This window comes from Cyanistes caeruleus, chromosome 1 (genome assembly GCF_971803275.1).
Source record: "Cyanistes caeruleus chromosome 1, bCyaCae1.hap1.1, whole genome shotgun sequence".
Taxonomy (NCBI): domain Eukaryota; kingdom Metazoa; phylum Chordata; class Aves; order Passeriformes; family Paridae; genus Cyanistes; species Cyanistes caeruleus.
This window is the reverse complement of record NC_141701.1, coordinates 85,303,609-85,322,615: the sequence shown is the minus strand read 5'-3', so window position 1 is coordinate 85,322,615 and position 19,007 is coordinate 85,303,609. Positions and strand designations below refer to the sequence as shown.

Here is a 19,007-nt window from a genome sequence, read left to right as displayed (position 1 = left end):
AGGACAGGAAGAAGAATTACTTCTCCATCAGTTGCATTGTACTGTTTCAACATTTTGTGTATGTGTTTTCTATTTCCGCAGTTCAGGCAGTGGCTGAAAGAAGAATATGGGGAAAACTCTTCTCAGGATCTGCAAGAAGCCAAAAATCTTCTGAGCAAATACAAAGAGCAGGCAGAGTTGCACCAGACTACTGGAGGAAGGCAGTGGAATAACAACTTCTCATCTGTGCCATCACTCTCATACAGCAACTACACAACAGAGACCTAATCACAAGAGGTCGATTTTTTTTTCTTTCTACTTTTGCAGAACATCTTGCCATGTTTTCCATCCCATTTTTAAAACTTTCAGCAGTAAAACATGCAAACTGTTGATTTATAGAAAGCTTCTTGATGACATTATGTGTGTGTGTGTATGAGTGTGTTTCACACAGTTTTGTAATTTGGGCAGGATCAAGCTCTGTTTATGCCCAGAGACAGGATCCAGTTACTGTGGCTGAGGAATTTTGTCTGCCAGCCACAGCTAAATCCCCTTCTGCCCACATTGCCTGGCATTTGCTGTGAGGTTAGCTCAACTCCTCTTGTTGTAGGCTAGCAAAGGGCTTGGAGAGATGAGGTCTGGTGATCCAAGCTGTGGCAGTTTGGCATCTCTGCACTCTTAGTGTGGCAAAGGTGTTACTGCCGCTGAAGAGGGGAACTCAAGTCTGTGTCTCTGCTGCTCCTGTTCACGGTCCACTGGCGAGTAATAGCGTGGATGTGGGTGTGAACTTGAATGCTAGGCTGAAAGCTGGAGCAGGTGAGACAGGGGCCCAAGTACCTTTCCCCCAGCAGTGGCATCTAGGAGAGAAGTGGGACAGACAGCTCTGAGTAATAACACCTTCAACCGCCACAGTTTTCTTTGCTTCAGTGCCCGTGAGACTGAACTGTCGGCAGAGCTGCCACAGACCAAGAGCACCCAGGCTGTTACCACAGCTCAGCTGATGTGCAGTGATTTAAGCCATGGTCCCTTGACTGTGCATCTGGTCTCCCAACATAAACTTTTCTGGAGAATAGTCTATCATGTCTCCAGAGCCGCTGAACTTCATTCCCCATGGAACACGTGCCTCTTCAGCACGCGCCCCTGCGCACACGATAACGTGTCTCCAAAGAGTGGGCTCGGTGTGAGTGCGAGCACCTGTTTCTTTGCTTGTGCTGTGGTTTGCTCTTTGACTTCAGCTACCTCAAAAATGCTGTTCTTGTCATTGTGGTTGTAAATGCAACCTTGAAAATTGCCTTGTGTAATCTTAATCTAACACTGAGTGAAGTAAGTGGGTGCGTGTGCGTGCGAGAGTGTGCGTGTGCATGTATATTTCACAGATGTCTGTATTTGAGAAGTTTATTGTTTATTTTTAAAATTGCCCATATTTCGCACTGGTTTAAAGATTGAGTTGTTGGAATTCAACTTCCCTGCCATTTAAACACCACTATATATTTTGCTGTGATCAGATTTATAGGAATGCGTTTGTACAATATATTTTTAACTAGGTTGAAACTAGGGGCCATACTCCGCTCTTGGTAACATTTGTGTGTTTCTGGAATGGAGCCATTTGCCTGATTCAAGCAGCTTATAAGAGTGTAACTTGAAACATGTCAGTAGGGATGCTGGGCAGTGTATTGATTTATGATGGTGTAATGTGGGGTGGCCCTGATGCCAAGATCATGATTTCTTGTCTTTGACTTGGAGGATGGAAGGCCCACTTTTCTTGAAGATTCTAGAAAATAAAAAATACCACCCAAACAGCCAAGATAGAAAAGTAAAACCAAGCCCTTCATTTGTTCAAGTGTGGTGTATATCATGCTAAAAGCTGAGCACTGAGTGAGAAACAATGAGCAGACTAAATAGACTGTCGTGTCTCTTTCAATTTCTTTGGTACTCTGGCCTCCCATTCCTTTACAAGATTCTTCTAAATGTGATTTCCTGCTTGCAGGCGGCAGTGAATTCTTTGGATGGGAGCAAGGCTTTTGGGTCAAGTAAACTCTAGCTGTTAAATATCTGTTGTTAAGTATCTTAAAAAAAAAAAAATGTTACAGCTTTTGAAGTAGGGGTTGTGCATATCAATAATTGCCGAAAAGGAGAAAAGGGAATGGCGTGGAACTGACCTGTCCACTTCATCTGAGGTCAAGCCTGCGTCAGGGTTCTCATTGCACTAAGTGCTTTAAGTGTACTGAGCATGATGAGAGCAGGATAATCATATCTTTGTTGCAGTAAGGGATGTTGCTGGATTTGGAAAAAGTGCTGGAACTGACCTTGTTTTCAAGCTTGCAGCTGAGAGAAGCACTGCCTGTTTGGTATATCCAGCAGTTGCTCTGTGATTGCCTGGTAAGAGAGGTATTTAGCTGTTCCTGAAGATGTTGATCTGCAAATAATTGTCTGCTTAACAATTCCAGCCCAGTGGTGCCCACATTGGCAGTCCCTTCAGTGCTCTGAGGGTAGATGTGATAATTGGAAAATGTTTTCCTCGGTAACAGGGTCTGACACACGTTCAGGATGCGGGTCCATTTGTTCAGCCCTCTACTCATAATAGGATATGTAGGGCAGCGTTAGCCCATCCCCAAAGGGCAGCTTTGTCAGAACTATTCTGCCTGTGGTCTTGCAGGTATCCAGCCAGTCCATCCTGTAGCAGGCTGCCAGCACTGTGTATCCTATAGTACTCCTGGCACTCTTGTCCTTTCAGTAGTAAAGCTATGGGTGCTGGTAAGTTGGCAGTTCTTTTACTGTTCTGACGCATACAAGGTAGTATGGGAGATATCTGTTAATTTTCATGTGTCCAAGATTAATCTGCACTCTTTTTTTAAAATAGTTTGGTTATCTCCAAAGAGTCAGTCCCCTGAACAGGATTTTTTTTGGAACTGAGTTTGGCTTTAGGGCCATGTAGCCACATCAGTGTGCATTATGCTGCAGCTCCAAAGCAGATGCAGGGTAAGCTGGGAAGACGGAGGCAATGCCGTATTGTCAGTGAGTGAAAGTGCTTCTCTCTTTTTGAAAGGCAGAAAGGGTACTTTCTGCAGTCTCTGCCTTCAACATCTTGTGTAGTGGTCTGTGTGTACTGCATACTGCAGGTAAGAGCAGTGTAAGAGCAACAGCAGTCTAAGATAACTGGAATCTGGTTCGCCCACGTAGAGAGCAGAATGATGGTTTACTCCCTAATTACCACGGGTGCAGAAGAGAGAGCTACAGTTCTCACCTTTGGCCTTTTAGACAGGGAGAGGAGCTAACGGAGACTGAGAGTGTGACATGATTTGTCTTCCAGCCAGCCTTTCAGTGGCAATTTGTAGGACTTTCTAGCTATCTGGAACATGACTAGATCCAATTCACCTCTTAAGTAGTTGGCCTTTGTAGTGTAGATGATACATTCAGTTATTTTGTTTCTGTACTTCAAAGCACTGTCCTCATTTTGATGTTCACTGGAAAATGTATAAAGTTTATAATACCTTATTGGATATCCAGATTTGAAATGTATTATCGATTTTTTTTGGGCTAAACTTGATATCCATGTGTGATTATAAGCAAATGTCTAGTGTTATAGAATGTAGGTAATGGGTAAATGCATTAATAGTATTTATTACTCTGTTTTTTAACCTGGAAAAAGTTGCTTCCTTACATTTTGTGATTGAGTGGGAAGATATGACAAATCATATCTGTTTTTTAAAAGGGATAATAACTTTGGTTGCTATAATGGCCACCACCTATAAAGATGTCAGTGAAAAATTATAGCAATTATTCCACTAGTTTAAAAACTCTTAAATCTGGTAAGCTTCTTGATTCTCTGTCTTCCTCTTCCTGGGCATCTGAGCGAAGCCTTGATTGCTTTTTCCAAATGTTTGTATTTAATACGTTCTACAATTTTTTTATAAATAAAATTAAATGTTAACACCTGATCTGCTTTTGTATTTCTTGAAATCAGTAATAGTGTCCAGAAGGCTTCTACTCACTGTTTGTATCCCTGCAGGTACACTAAGAGTACAAAACTAACTCATTTTGGTGTTTAGATTACTTTTTTCTCCTGCACACAGACTTCTTGAAGCTTCCCCTCTGTTCACCGAGTTCTTCCAGGTGAGTTCAAGACTCTTCAGCACAAGCACCTTTTGGTAGTGTCCCAAGAGGATCTTGCATGTTGCTGTCTTACTGATTGTTGCTGGCCCATCATTGCATGTGAATACAACATTTTTATTATTTTGAAATACCTTCTTTTCCATAGCACACTGATTTAGGGCTTAATCAGCTGTAAAACTTACCTGATTTTCAGGCTGCCAGTGCTCAAGGCTCTCAGTAGTGGTCTGTCAGAGGAAGCTGATGTAAGTGGCAGATGATTCTCAGGGGAAAACATTAAAAAACATAGTGTAAGGGAGGAAATGCCCCGTTCAAATTCCCACAGATAACTCACAGAATTTCTGGTTTGACACTTCCTCTGCTAAGAGCGTATTTCTGACATTTGGGCAATTGAAAAAAAAAATAAAAAAATCCAAACCTGAACCAAAAAGCCCACCAATCTGAAAGTATAATCAGTCAGATTGTAGACAGATCTCTTAGCCACTTCAATAATTGCTGAAGGCTGAACTGTTTTTGCAGTGGGGACGCTCTTATCATGGAGGCAGAATTGGATGCTCAGGCATTGTGAGTCTTGAGTCTTCTCTTTTTTCACTCTCCTTCCTCTCCCAGCACTTGTTATTTTATATACTATTGGGAATGTGTGGATGGTAATTCCTAAGGAATATTGGGCATTCAACTAATCAGTAATACCCTCCACCAGAATAAAGCAGATGTGCCTGTAGATAGCTCTGAAAGTGATAGATGCACCTTGTTCAAATACATTTCACAATACATAATACATTATTAACCTTCAGTGTAAATGGGATGGCTCAAATTTTATTAATGTAAAATTAATGTAAAATTTTAGTCCTCTTCATGTCTTTCTGTGAAGAGACTTTAAATTCAGTACAGCCTGCTATGTGACACTTAAATTAGTAGTGTTATTACCTTCTTTCTCCCATCTGTTACCCATAGCAGTGTCTTAGATACATGTGCTACGACATTGCTGGGACAGAAAACATGCTTAAAGTATAATCCCTTCTGATCTAGGGAAACCTCATAAGTTTTGGAGACAGCTTCTCCTCTGCCTGAAGAAAAACAGCAGTTTCCAAATGAAAAGTACTTTACTGCTTAATCTTCCCGTTGACCACTTAGTACTTTTCAAGGGTAATTTTTAACCAAATCACATGCAAAAATTGTGCTGGAACCATGGTGCTGTATTGCTGTTCCTGACTGTGTGTCTCATTCCCTCTGGTGTTATGTGGAACTCTTGTGAGTTCTGGGAAGTGGCACTTTTGATCCGATTCCTGGAGTCCTGTCCTACCATGCAGTTGAGGATGTAGAGGGAAGTAGAGGGAAAACCTGCATGTCCTTAGATGTGCATATAACCTCATAAGGAGTTTTGGCTTTGCCAGCAAATCATGAGAGTCCTTCCACCTCCCCAAGAAGATTGCACTGGCAGAGGGAAAATGATGATGGTCTGTAGAAAATACTAGCATGAGGAAGATGATGTTGCAGTGTGCAATGTTTCTATAGATACCCCTGGTGACAACAAGGCATGTGACAGAAACAGCTAATTTCACACTTTGTTCCCAGCAGAGCTTTAAATGTGGGTCTTGTTTTCCATGTGGCCCAGCTCCTGTGCTTAACTATTTCACTGCTACATTTAACTGTTCTGTCCAACATTATTATTCTGTCCTCAGACAAGGAACAAATTCTTCCTTGATATTTGAATGTGTGCTTTGCCCTAGCGAATTATGCCAATTTCTGAAAGTGAGTACCTTGTGAGTAGTAAGGTGACTTCCTGTAGTTTTCCATGTAGTTTCTAGTGTAAATATTAGGAGTGGGCATTAATGAAGTGTGAGCAAGAGGTGTCCTTTTGCCATTGAACAGCTGCATAGCTCAAACCTGAGCTGTTGTAGGAGACTTAGTTCTGCTCATGTGAGCCAAACACATCTGCAGTGAACTGGGACTGAAACTCACTTGCAAGCAGCCTCAAAAAGTGGGATTTTCAGGCAGACCTGTGCCCAGTTTCCATTTTAGATGAGACAATTATGAATGTGCAGGATTGTATCCTCCATAATATGGGAACTGAACTGGCTGGGATGGTTAGTGGCTTAGCTCAGGTGACTTGTAAAGAAGCATAAACCTGAGACCTGGGAGGAGGTATACTGAAAGAGTATATATATATTTTTGCATATATTTTTTGGAGGCTGTGCAAGTGTACCTCTAATTTCTCAGCTGGGTAAGGCTGTAGGAAGTCAGCCATCAGTAATAAGTCTGGAGGATAAATGGGAAAAGGTATAACCACCAGTGGATATTAATGTAATACAGTAATTCATTGGAAATGCACTCTAGATTCTGCTGTCACTGAGAGAGTCTTATATACTTTACAATATTTTCTTTTCTTTTAGAGCCGACCTTCATTTCCCTGGGTTGGTCACTATACATAAATGTTTCCCTTAGGAGATCTCACATATTTCTAGCTGGGCTTCTCTCCCTCAGAATTATGCCTCCCTGACACTGCACAAATTGCATAAATGGCATAGAAAGGGTTGCAAGAGCACCACTGTTGCAGTAAGACAAGCTATGAGGTTCCATAGTCCTTTTAGAAACAAAAGGCTTGTGGTTTTGACTTCCCAAGAAGGCACTCTGAGTCAGTCACCTTTGTCCAATCCATGAAATGCTGGACTGAGCAGCATTTTGGATTCTGTTACCAAGTCTCCTGCTATTTGCTCTTTGATTATGCAAGTTGTTTCAGTCAGATTTGCTTCATTTTCCCAGTAAAATGGGGAAGTAGCTACATCTTTCCCTGGTACAGCTTTCAGATGCCCCTGATGAAAAGCACTGCATCGATGTTGTTTGCCAAATGAGGTATCTGTCTCCCTCTGAGGGGTGTTAAAATATGTTTGTAACAGAGAGCTCCTGAAGCAGGGCTGAGATCTGTGAGGGTGTCAGCCCCTTCATCCCTGCATATGAAGGTGCTCAAGATGGTGGTTGGATGTAGATGGGAGAAAATCTGAGATCTTACTCCCCCAGGAACTGCTTGCTGTATTTCAACATGAACAATAAAGTGCAGCTGTCATTTCTACATGAGAAAAAAATGGAGTGAAGAGAAAGCGGCCCAGAGCAATTCCGGTTTTGACTGTCGCAGATGAAGTTAATCCCTGTGGTGCATCGGTTGGACAGGAAGTCACTAGTAAAAATTAAATGGTTGGGATATGTAATGTGCTTCTGATTTCAAGAATGATGGAAGGAGCAGCAGGCGGCAGGCAGAGGAGGAATTGCACATGGTAAAAAATGAAAGCATTGGAATAGCTAAGGGTAACGTAGGGAGGTTAGAGCTCCTGATGCATGTGCTGATACATTTCCATGTACTCCAGGAAAAAGTCTGCAGGCTGAAAAAAAAGGGATTCTCCACAGTACTTTATGGTGATAGAAAAAGAAGTGGTGTCCTGATTTTCTTGTTCTGGAAAGAAAGTGCATATGGTGAATACATCTAATAAAGGCTGTTCTGGCAGATGAGAACTGGAAGAAGAACAAAATCAGTGTCTCCCTGGCCAAGCTGCTGCTGCTACTTTTGGACTGTTTCATGGAAGACATGAATTTGATTCATTTCCAAAGACAGCTTGGAAACTCCAGGCAGCAGAAGAAGGGACTCCCCCTTGACTTAGCTGTTTTTTCTCTGAATGCATTGCGCTCTGTGAAATGCCGTCAGTGCCACCTCTCCTGAGGTAATTCCTGAGAGAAGGTCAGTGTGTGGGGACTCAGGCTGAGTGATCAGGGAGCCTCGGTGGCTTGAAACACACTGGACTTCATGTAGGGTTGGCGAATTTGCAGTGCCTGCTGTGGGCACCTCAGCTGAAAAAGAAAACCTTAAATTTCCAGCCAGAGTAGATGCAAACTATGTATTGGAGAAGCCCCTGTCTACTGATGGCCAAAGTCTCCTTTTCTTCTCCAAGGTTGTCTTGCGCCCTAAGTTATGTAATTAGGATCCTATTAGTCCCTCCAGGCTTTCTTCCCTCCCTTCCTTCAAGACTGAATGGAGGTGGATGCTGGATTCTGTACTGATCACTTGTTCAAGAAAGAACAGTTTAATCAATTTTTAATTGGAAGCATGTATATTAGGGTGATTATTTAACAGATTCTTTACCTAGCTGAAAATAATTTGTGTGGGGACCAGACTGTGGAAACAGCCAAAGTAAAAATAGGGAGAGCATAATTTGGTGAGTGCTCTGCCAGCTCTGATGGGAAACAATAAAGGGGAGGAAGAGACGGTAATTGGTGAATCAATCCGCACGGCTCATTTAAAGATACCTCCTTTTTTGTGGCTTTGGTTACAAGAATGCTTTGTGGGCTGTAGAAGAAAGGCATTAGTAGCTGTTTTAAACCAGCCACGTTCTATTTTAATATTTCGTGAAGTACTGTGAACCTCTGAGCAAGAGAATTTCCACCTGTGTGCTTGTTGGGGGAGAGGGAGGGCAGATGGGCAGTGAATATTTTAAACAAGAGGTTGCAATTAAAGCAAGAAGGAGCCTTCTGCAAGTAGTGCTAAGCTGCAGGTGGGTACTTTTTTGGAGAAGGGATGGAATGACACACTTGAAACCCCATTTCATTAGAAGATGCCAAGATGATGCCTGAAGGAAATGCTTGACGGTGGAGTTGTGTGAAATGGCCGTGTTCTCCTGGGAGATGGCAATAAAATAGGGTCGTGTCTCCATCACCTAGAGTGAAACCTGCACAGTGAGGAGGGTTGCCAGCTGTGCATCCCAGCTGGTTCTGTGTTTTGACACGGCATTCCCTGGCTTCCCAGAGGGCTGATGAGCTGGGACAGGCCCACGCGGTGGTTTACTGGCAAACTGCATGAGCCGTACCCCAGGGAGCTGATTGTGCACTGGTGACACTGAGCTGGTTCAGTTTGGGAGAGGATTAGCCTGACCACCTGCAGGGGAAGCTTTAAACATTGGAGTGCAACCCTAAGATAAGCTTTAATGCACATTTTCAAAAGCCAGTGATGCTTTTGGCAGTTTTGCTTTTTGGCCATCCTTCAAAGGAGGGTGATCAATATTTGTGGTCTGTTTCATGTTGTTGCAGCTTTATGGAACAGCAGCTTCACATTTCAGGGGTGACTTTAGCCAGGCCCTGCAGGTACACAGTCATTCCTGGAGCAGAGTCATAGCGGTCACAAAAAGGAAGACCTCTGCTATGATTTACCTTCCCTTCCACCTGTCATTAATAACTAGATGTGGGAAGAGATTATGAAGATCCCCTCTGGAGAGGCTTAATTTATTTATTTAGACAAGTCTGCTGATGGAGTGTAGCGCAAAGTAATGGTTTCAAAAGTTCTTCCAGCAAGGTGGTGTATCCTGACATCTGATAGTAGGAACAATGAACAAGAGAGTAGTTTGAGTTATGCAGGTATCTGCTGCGATCATCTTTAAAGGTAACGCATAACATATAGTAGAAGAGAAAAGCTCACAGTCATTGTTGGACTTTGGGTTGTCATCAAATCTCTCTTTTTCCTGCGTTCTTCTAGAGCTCTGCATCAGTGACTCTCAGTTTCTGTCACTGTTGGTGTGTTGGGCAGCCATGGTGCACACTCGTTAAGCCCTTGGAGGTGAACAGTCATAACAGATAAGCTGATCTTAAGGGAGTTTGTAGTGCTCTAGCTTAGTGAAGGTAAAGAGAAAAGCATAATGATGTTTTTACAGGAAAGCCAAGTCAGGCTTTGATTTTGGTCTGTTGGTTTCCTGCTGCTTCGTCACCAGGGAAAAACTCTACAAGCAAATAGTAGCACTTGTGGGAGCTGGTAGGAAAAATTGAAGGAACTTTTAGGAACTACCTAAGTTTCCTGAGAAAGATACAGTGAGGTAGAGTAAAGGTTTTGTTCCAGACTTACTGAGAGTGCAGAAGAGGTGGCTAATACTGTGTGTAATCAGAAAGGTGAAAGGAAAAGGACACTTACTTGAAGAATTACATTGACTATTGTGTCTCAGCGCACCAAAATTCCCCCCAGAACCCAATAATGAAAACATGACCAAACTGATGGTTCTAGACCAGAGTGAATACACAAACTAGCTGCCAGTGAGCTACACTTGATAGGCCAATGGTTAGAGCACCATTCCAGTATTATGGAGCAGGAATATGAGGAAGGAGCATTGGTGGAGAGTATTGGGCCCAGTGCTGTTCAATATCCTCGTAAGTGATCTGAGTGATGAGATCAAGGATACACTGATAAAATTTGGTGACGATCCCAAACTGAGAGGAGAAGTGGACACTTTAGAAGGAAGAGCTACCCTGCTGGATAGATTGAAAGAGAAAGTGAACAAAAACTTTATGAAGGACAAATGGAATATCTTGTACCTTGGAAAACATGATCCAGGACTGTATCACAGATTGGGATCTACCCAGACCCAGGGTTGGTCCTGGTGGACAAATAGCTTGAGAAAAGAAGGCTCAGAGAGCACTTTATCACCATATCTCAGTATTTATAGGGTGGCTACAAAGAAGATGGAGACTCCCTTTTAAGAGGAGTCATGTGGGAAAGATGAGGGGTAATGGATATAGATTACTCTTGGGGAGATTACTATTGTTCACAAGAGGGAAATGTTTCACAATGAGAAGAATCAAGCATTAGAATAATCTCTCCAGGGAAGGGGTGGATTCCCTAATGTTGGATGCTTTGAAGAATCAGCTGGACAGGGTGCTGGGCCACCTTGTCTAGACCATGCTTTTGCCAAGAAAGGTTGTACCAGATGAGACTTGAGGTCCCATCCAAACTGGTACTCGGTGATTCCACGGGAAGATTTAGGACTTGCAGACTTAGGCTACATGAGCCCATGCTGACTTCTGATGTTCTCCTGAGCAGGTCCACTTGGTACTGATATTTTATATTTTAAACTCCTGCCTATGCAGAGATGTGAAAAGAACCTTCTCCTCTTCTTAAAGGAGAATCTCTTCTCCCTTAAGGACTGAGGAGCTTCATAGAAGTGCACCAAGCTGAACAGTTTCTCAGTTCTGCAGGTATAAAATCAGATTCTTTGCTTGTGCTCTTTAGTGGCACCAACAACTATCCTCACCCCAGGGCACTGGAGGCATCTGTGGCCTTCTTTGAACAGCCTCTGTGCTCTGGAAACGTAAGTTAATATTTTGAAGTGTAAATTCATAGACTGAGAGTTGCTAAAAGGATCCTATTTTATCTCTGGCGAGTGTCAAAATTATGAGAACTTGATTCAAGGGAACCTTTGAGGGAAGAGGAAAGAATTGGTTCCAAGCAGAGCCCTTTTAATATGGATTCCCAAATGAGCCTTGGGCAGCAATAATGATGTTCTTGAGTTCCCTGTCAGACACTTTTTTTTTTCCTAATGAGGACAGGCTGTCCTGCTGCTTCTCCAACACTATATGATATGTTCCTCATTTGCCTTGTGAAAAATAAACACCAGTCTTGGAGCTCTCCCAGAATCTACATGACAGACCTTTATCTGACTGCCTGATGTAGAAACACACACCTGACCCAGACATGGGATGACTGGACCGCCTAGGCACTGGTCTCTGTCATGCATTACACATTAAACAGATATTGGTCTAAGCTGGAGTTTAGATGGATTTGGAACAACATCACTAAAGCTGTGTCCTGGGACTGCTGTCAGTCATATGGTGCTGTCAGTGCTGTGGTGACTTGTGGCAGTAAAGTCCTCACCCCAGAGATGCCTCAGAAACCCAATACATCTGCTGTTTTATGTGGAGCATTTACTGTTACTCAAGAAGCTTTACCGTGTCAGCAGGGAATTTTGTTTGCATCCCCTTAAATGCTGCTGTCTGTCCTTTTAAAAAAGTCTTTTAAAAAGTCATTGCCTTGCAGCTGTGGAGGGGAACCTCATAATTCACAGCTACTTGGGCAGTGTAGCAGCAGGCAGCCCCTTGCACTGGCAGGACTGGGACTGTGTCCCTGTGCAACAGGCAGCTCCTGGCCTGGACACTTTGTTCCCAGTCAACAAAGAGGGGGAACTCCTCCCCAGTTCAGTGACAGCAGGATCTGACTTTTGGTGCTTTGAATAGCAGTTTAAGGCCACCAAATGGTCATTTCTTTCTTTTTAAAAATTTTTTTTCCCCTTTCTCAAGGCAGCACCAGTGTGGGGGGACAGGCATATGTAGCAGTGGAGAGATGTAAGGAGATTTTGCTTTACATAGAGATGCAATGGGACTTCATCTCACTTCTCATATCACCAATAAATTCTCCCATCTGCAAGGACTAAATGAAAGAAAAGGGTTAGAAAAAGTTTAAAAAATTGTAGCACATTTGACAATATGCTCCTTACAGCAACTGATGGCAGTGACTTGTCCTTCTGGACAGCAAGAGCTGGGGAGCAGTGCAAGAGGATTTAGAAGGCTTTTGTAAGGCTGGTAGGTCTGAATATCCAGAGGTAAACTGTCCCATGATGGGCCTGAGGTGCTTCAATAAAACCAGTGGCAAGATGTTCATGCCATCTTGCTGGGACCAGTAGCCTTCCCGCTCAGTCACTGCCAAAATTGCATTTTCTATAAACAAACACAACAGACAGCTGCGTTTGTTAAGGGCCAGTGTATTTATTGACCCAATCCACAGCAAAAGGAAAAAAAAAATAAATTATGTAACAAAATGAGTAATGCTGAGTGGGTGAGGGAATTTCTTGGTGTTTTCTAGCATGCAGTTACCTTCGGCAGAAGCGTGTGTGGCTAAGATTTCATCACTGACAATGTGAAAAAAAATATTTTGCTTCAAAAGGGAAGCATTCCCCCATGCTACTAAGTCACCCTTCAGAGCATCCTTCCTGTTCATGCTAAACATGAGTAGCCATGCATGCAAAGATCTCTTCTTTTTTCACCACTGAGAAAGAGCAAGCTGGTACAAAAGTCAATGAAAGAGGCCATCCAGGCAGCATCAGCTGTCAACAGCCTCTGCAGCTGCTCAATCCTCAGAAGGCATCGTGGGCCTGCATTAACTGTCAGGCAAACTTAGCAGAATATTCAGAATTTTCCTGAGACAGAGTGAAATAAAGCCATGCAGGCAATGTGTATGTCAGGGGAGTATTTCCCTTGTCACTGGAAGGAAAGAAGCAGTTCACTGCCACTGAGAACTTCCCCCTACGCCTTTGTAAATCTGCCCTTGGTGGTGCCAGGTGCTGTTCCCCTGATGAGACAGTTGTGGATACAGCACTACACTTGCCATGGCCCTTCCTTCTCCAAAGATACCAAAAGCTGCTGTGATCTGAGGTGGAGAAAGGTGGGAGGAGATGTAACAGTGTATTGTTGCTCTAATTTCACATAGTCATTGTTGGACTATGGAAATGGAGACATTTCCAAAAGCAGCCAAGTCTCTCTTTCTGAAGTGGCCACAACATGACAGTGCTGTGAAGTTTCCTCCTGTCTTCTGACAACATTTCAGCTCTTGTGAATTTCCCCTCACGTTTGGTGGGTTTATCCTCCATCACCCAGGATGAAAAATGTGCCAAAGCTGCTTTAGGGTGAAAGATGCTGACATACCAGGAGAGAGGGGTTACTTCAGGTTTGTCAATCACTCTCCATGCTCTCATTCCCTCTCATTTATAGAGGTACCTGACAAGGAGGACTGTAGCACAAATGTCCCAGTTGTCACAGGACTGCTGAAGGATGAGTTTCCCCCTGCAGGATCTTGCACTAAAGCCCCTGCCCAGGACAGCTGCCCAGTGGGGTGCTTTGTGGGGGCTGCTGACCCAAGGGCTAGAACTGAAACCACTGAGCATGCAGTGGTTCATCTGGTGTTGTGCCATAAAGGGATTTTTGGTTGGATTTGCTGTTACGTGTTTTTGGAAACTTTTAGAAAGCCATCACCAGTTTGTGTACGTGCTAGATTGATCATTGATAGCAGGAAAAATTCTGACTTGCTACCCCCCATTCTCACCCTCCACCGAAATCCTTGTTTACAAAGACTTGTTTCCTTTTAAATCATTCTCCTGCACATCTAATACAGCCGACCTGCTTCTTTTCAAAGTGAAATACCACAGCACATTCATTTAGGGCTTGAGTATTCACTCCCTGTAGATCACAGCCAAACTCACATTGGGCCCCTGTGAACGATGAGCCTGGCGTCTCCTCAACAGAAAAATGAAGGCACTTTATTTTTGTTGCTGCCTGAAGAACATTATATAAATGGGGTTTTCTTTTTCTTTAAATACTTTAGATTATAGCCCTTCTTAGTCACTAAGTATTTTTCCTTTGGGGCTCTGGGTTCCTCTTTTGTCTATCAGAAAGAAGAATGTAACAAACTGCTAGACCATCACCACCTCCTTCTCACAATGACCTGCGTGTCATCACCATCTGTTCAGTAAATCTGGGGTGGGGATTTACCCCTCACTAATCAAGACAGGATGAAACCGAATTATGCTTGAAATTGTGAAGCTCCTTCCAGAGTGTTGTATGTGCCCCAAGTGTGCCACTGGTGATCCTCTCAGTTTCTTCAAAGCCGGGAAATCCTAGTGGCACCCGCATCTATGACTTTTGTAGAACTTCCTAAAGCTCTCTTCCACCTGAGTTCCTTTATCATTAAAATTCCTGCTTTACACTGCTTTTCAGAAAGATGCTCCAGTTTTAAAAGGACAGAAACCCCAGATAGTTTTAAATTTAATGGACAATTGTAGTAAGTAACAGGAGCAGAATGGATGATACATACGCAGTATATATCTTGTGGGCTTCTTTAAAATTCAGTGCTTAGGTTTTAGTGAAACCTAATTCCACCCCTCTCCAAGACATTTTAATTTTTAACAGGGCTCCTTGCAGCTCACTTCCTTGGAAGTGGAACCTCAACCCCCAAAAAACCAAAACCAAGCTGATCTTTTGAATTGTCTTGGGTTGCAATGTGAGATGTAACCAAAAGTATGGATTCTATAACAACTGTTAAAACCAGGGGGGGAGTGTTCTTTATCTGCTCCCCAACCCATCCTCCCTCCAAGGAGATATCTTCTGTTAATGGGCCATTGAGAGTCACTGCATGACTGATAAAATGACATCATTCCATTGTGAGATGCTCCACCCAGGGGGAGGAGTCAAGCATTCCTACCTGGATATGATCAGAGACTTGGAACACCACAGGCAGCCTTTCTCCACTGGATTCTCAGAGAAGAGAGACTGGACTCATCTGCACTACTGGGCCTTCAGAGGAAAACTACACCCTTCTACAGGATCATTGCTTCAACAGATACATCTGTCACTCCAGGAGAACTGCAGCCACCATTTAATCAGACTGCTACCAATATCCTGACCAACAGGGTGTCAGGTTGTATTCTGACTCTGTCAGTGGTTTGTTTTCTTTTTTTTTTTTTTGTACTATTGCATTTTAATTTTCCTAGTAAAGAATTATTATTTCTATTCCCATATCTTTGCCTGAGATCCCCTTGATTTCAAGATTGTAATAATTTGGGGGGGAGGGTTGACATTTTTCCATTTCAACGGAGGTTCCTGCCTTCCGTAGCAGACACCTGTCTTCTCAAACCAAGACATGAACCCAGGGAATTATGTGAACTTAGACAAAAAGGGACCTAAGCACATTCCTTACACTTGCTGGTATGAAAGCTGGCAACAACTGGTTAAAGTGAAAAGTATTTAAAGTGGTTGTGTATGCAGCCTCCCTTCCCCTGGGCATGGGGCTCTCACAGCGTCCCAGGGTGTCCAGCGCTTGGAGTGTCATCCGGCCACAGACCCTTGACAAGCTCAGAATGTGCCAGGAATCAAACAATGTGTCAGCCACACAGTGCTCAGTGCTCCCCAATTCCCTGGAAACTCACTTCTTCCTTGCTGGAGGAATGGATTTAAGACAGTGATCCCAGGGTCGTCCCAAGCAAGGTGACAGCACCCCTGTCACCAGGTCTGTACTTGTCCCACAAGCGTCAGCCTGGCCCTCTCCTTGCGTGTCCCACAGTTCAGACATGGACTCCAAACATGGAATGTTTCCAAGGTGGCAATTCTTGTTCTTTGTTGTAATAAATTGTGTTTGAATCAGGTACCACCTCTGGAGCAGTCCCACTTCTCCACTGTGGTGAGAGTCCATCCTCAGCTTGGTATAATTTCTGTGATCAAATTGCAGTAAGTGTTTTTTTGTCAGTGCTCATCATATTTGGGATGTTTTTAAGTGCAGTCTGTAAACTGCCTTTATGGGAAATACTCTGAGGACACAATGTAGTTGAAGGAATTTGGCCAGGTGGGCTGATGGTCTGAAGTTCCTACCTGCCACCCCATCTTTTTACTACAAATAAAGGAGGTTGGATATGGAAAAAGATAAATCCTATTATTTGGATTGGCCTCTTCCTCTTGGATGAAGGGTAACACAGGTTCCCAGGTGACAGTGAGCTGGACCTGTTACTCCAGGGAGCAGGAGACTCATGACCATGCTGTGCCTCACATCACTGGCAGAGGACCATGATTTCCTTGCCTCCCTGCCAGCCGTCTCAGACAGTCCTTGGTAGCTGCCCTGCAGAGATGGAAGTCTCAGATTATCTGAGTTAAGGGGGAGGTTGCTCTCAATAGCTCCTGACCTGCATCAGGTACTTTCTTTTCTTTTTTTTTATTTGAAAACTACTTATTTCTTTTCTTTTCATTTAGTTGTCTTTTTTTTTTTTTTTTTTTTCCCTTTTTCTTAAGATTCATGGCTGCTGCTTGCTGATGAAAGTAGCTGCAATACCACAGGTTGAAATGCTTTGGGGAGATGGGTAGGCTGTTCAATCAGGAGGCAAGGAGCCTCCTTCCTTGAGGAGCAGGAAGTCCATACAAATTTTGCTGTTGGTTTACAGAAGTGAAAGTGTCAACCCAGGGTTTCCAAGCTCTTGGCCTGACATCTGGGCACTGGGACAGGGCACCACGCTGCTTGTGTGCCACGTTGGTTGGATGTGCTTGCCAACTTTTTCTCTCCAAAGGAAAGCCACAGAATAGCACTTTTATGTCATGTTAGTTTGCAGATTTTTCTGAAAAATAGATTTTGCAGTTAATGTATTTTCTTATCTTTCGGTGGACTTGGCCAGTGCTAGGTTAACAGTTGCACTTGCAGATTTTAAAGGGCTTTTCCAAGGTAACTGAATCCATGATCCTATAATGTCTCAGGAGCAAGGACATGTGGTGAAGGGCTCTTTCAGTCCCATGCACAGGCTGATGTACAGAGGCATGAAAGCAGACTAATGGGAATTGGTTAGAAGTATTCTTGGCTATGAAGCAGAGGGGAAGTACAGGAAAAGAAAACAAAACATCCACCAAATCTACCTAAAATAATGTCAGCTGGGCTGTGAGACTCTTCTGCTTGAAAGACATAACTATGCTTGCCAGTTTGCTTTATTTCTAGTAGTTTAAAATGTCTCTGCAATTAGTATTATGGAAAATACATGGCTGACTAATACTGTTTTAGGAGTCACTATTTTAAATGGAGGAACTGCAAATACCCCTCCAAAATGAGAAAGTAACTCTTATGACCCAGAAGTTGAAGTTACTACAATAAAAGATGTGTAAAATTGTTTGTTGTTTTTATTTGAATCATGATAGACTGCTTACAGATAAGGTGCTTTGCTGGAATAAATGAAAGTAAATTCAGAAATCTGCCCTGAATTTCCACAGTGTCTCTGAATTCATGCAATTACAACTACAGACATCTTTCTGACATATGAATGACTTCTGAACTCAACCCCATGCCTCAGGGCCGTTGACTGAAGCGTGGTGTTGGGAGGCTTTAACAGTGCCCCTCTTTGGGTCTGAGTTGTTCTGCTTTGGTCAGTGGAGGACATCATTCCACAGGGACTTGCAGCCAGGGGTTGGCAAGGAATTCTGAGGGATGAAAACCCCACGGTAGAAACCTGTGCAACCAGCAACCTCTCCATCTCAGGAAATGGGTTTTGGGACAGCTAAAGGTGTAGACAGGTAGTTGCAGATCTTCCAAAAATACTTTTAGGGGCTTATTGCACTTCTGAAAATGCTTTTCCAATGTCATTTGTCAAGGGCTTTAGCACAAGGTTTTCTGGCTTCCTGGAGAGCCCATGCCAGGTGCTTCACTTGAGAGGAGAGCTGGGTAAGGAGCTCACTCGCTGCCACGCTCCTGCTCACTGGTGGGTCTGCTCTGCGCTGCAGCCGGAGTGCAGAGGGCCAGACCTTAACTGAGCACTGGGACCTGCCCCACGAGCACACTCCCAGCAGAGCCATGTGCAGATGGAACGCCAGGGCAGCCAGCACAGCCCTCCCACCCCAGCGCAGAGCAGTGCCAGGGAGTGGGCACCCCTCACTCCCCTCTGCAGGTTCCTCTTCTGCGCCGTGGAACTCCCCCTGTGCTGATGCCTGAGGGGATTTCACGCACTCTGGTGCAGAGGCAGCCCCTGAACAAGCCACAGTCCTCAAAAGATCTCTGCTGCCAGACTTGTTGCCTATGGCATACCTCTAATGGGTCCCCCTGGCCAAGGGACTGAGCTCACCCAGTGGTATTTTAGGGAGACAGGAAAGCCTTTGTACACAGAGAGGAAGGGAAACCTTCCTGAAGGAAAGGAGGTGTAGACTCCTGGGTGCAAGAGCATTCAATATGCGTGCCCCATGGCTCAGCACTGCCCCTTTCTGTAGGGACCCACTTCAGAGAGCCCTTGACAGCTGCTTTGAGATGATGTCTGCCTCTCCTCGCTTTTGTACCTTGTGTGCAATTCCCAGGTGAGTCAGCTGGGACTTCAGAGGGGTTTGGTGAAAGCAGAAGCCATGTTCCTGTGCGCCGAGGGCTTGTGAGCGACTGTTGAGAAGAAACAGTCACTTTTCCTGGCATGCCTTTAGTCAGTGTGACCTTAAGAGTGTGAAAAACAGGGGGCCCGGTGGTGACTGCCGTGGTTAAACAGCAGCTAGAGCATTTTCACAAGAGTCATTAGCTCAGAAAACTTCCATGAAGACAGCAGGGCTTTTGGGTAAGGTTTGAAGAG

At 43.9% G+C, this 19,007-nt stretch overlaps 1 protein-coding gene across 13 annotated transcripts in view; it reads left to right on the top strand.

Annotated features, from left to right (window-relative positions):
- The window catches only part of DUSP22 (dual specificity phosphatase 22), a 112,257-nt gene extending 108,343 nt beyond the window's left edge, over positions 1 to 3,914 (top strand). For all 13 annotated transcript variants that reach the window (XM_086900280.1, XM_086900311.1, XM_086900292.1 and 10 more), the window contains one exon: positions 82 to 3,914. In XM_086900280.1, coding sequence (XP_086756406.1) covers positions 82 to 267 — 186 coding nt within the window. In that variant the 3' untranslated portion in view covers positions 268 to 3,914. The remainder of the gene's footprint in view (positions 1 to 81) is intronic.
- The last annotated feature ends 15,093 nt before the right edge of the window (positions 3,915 to 19,007 follow it).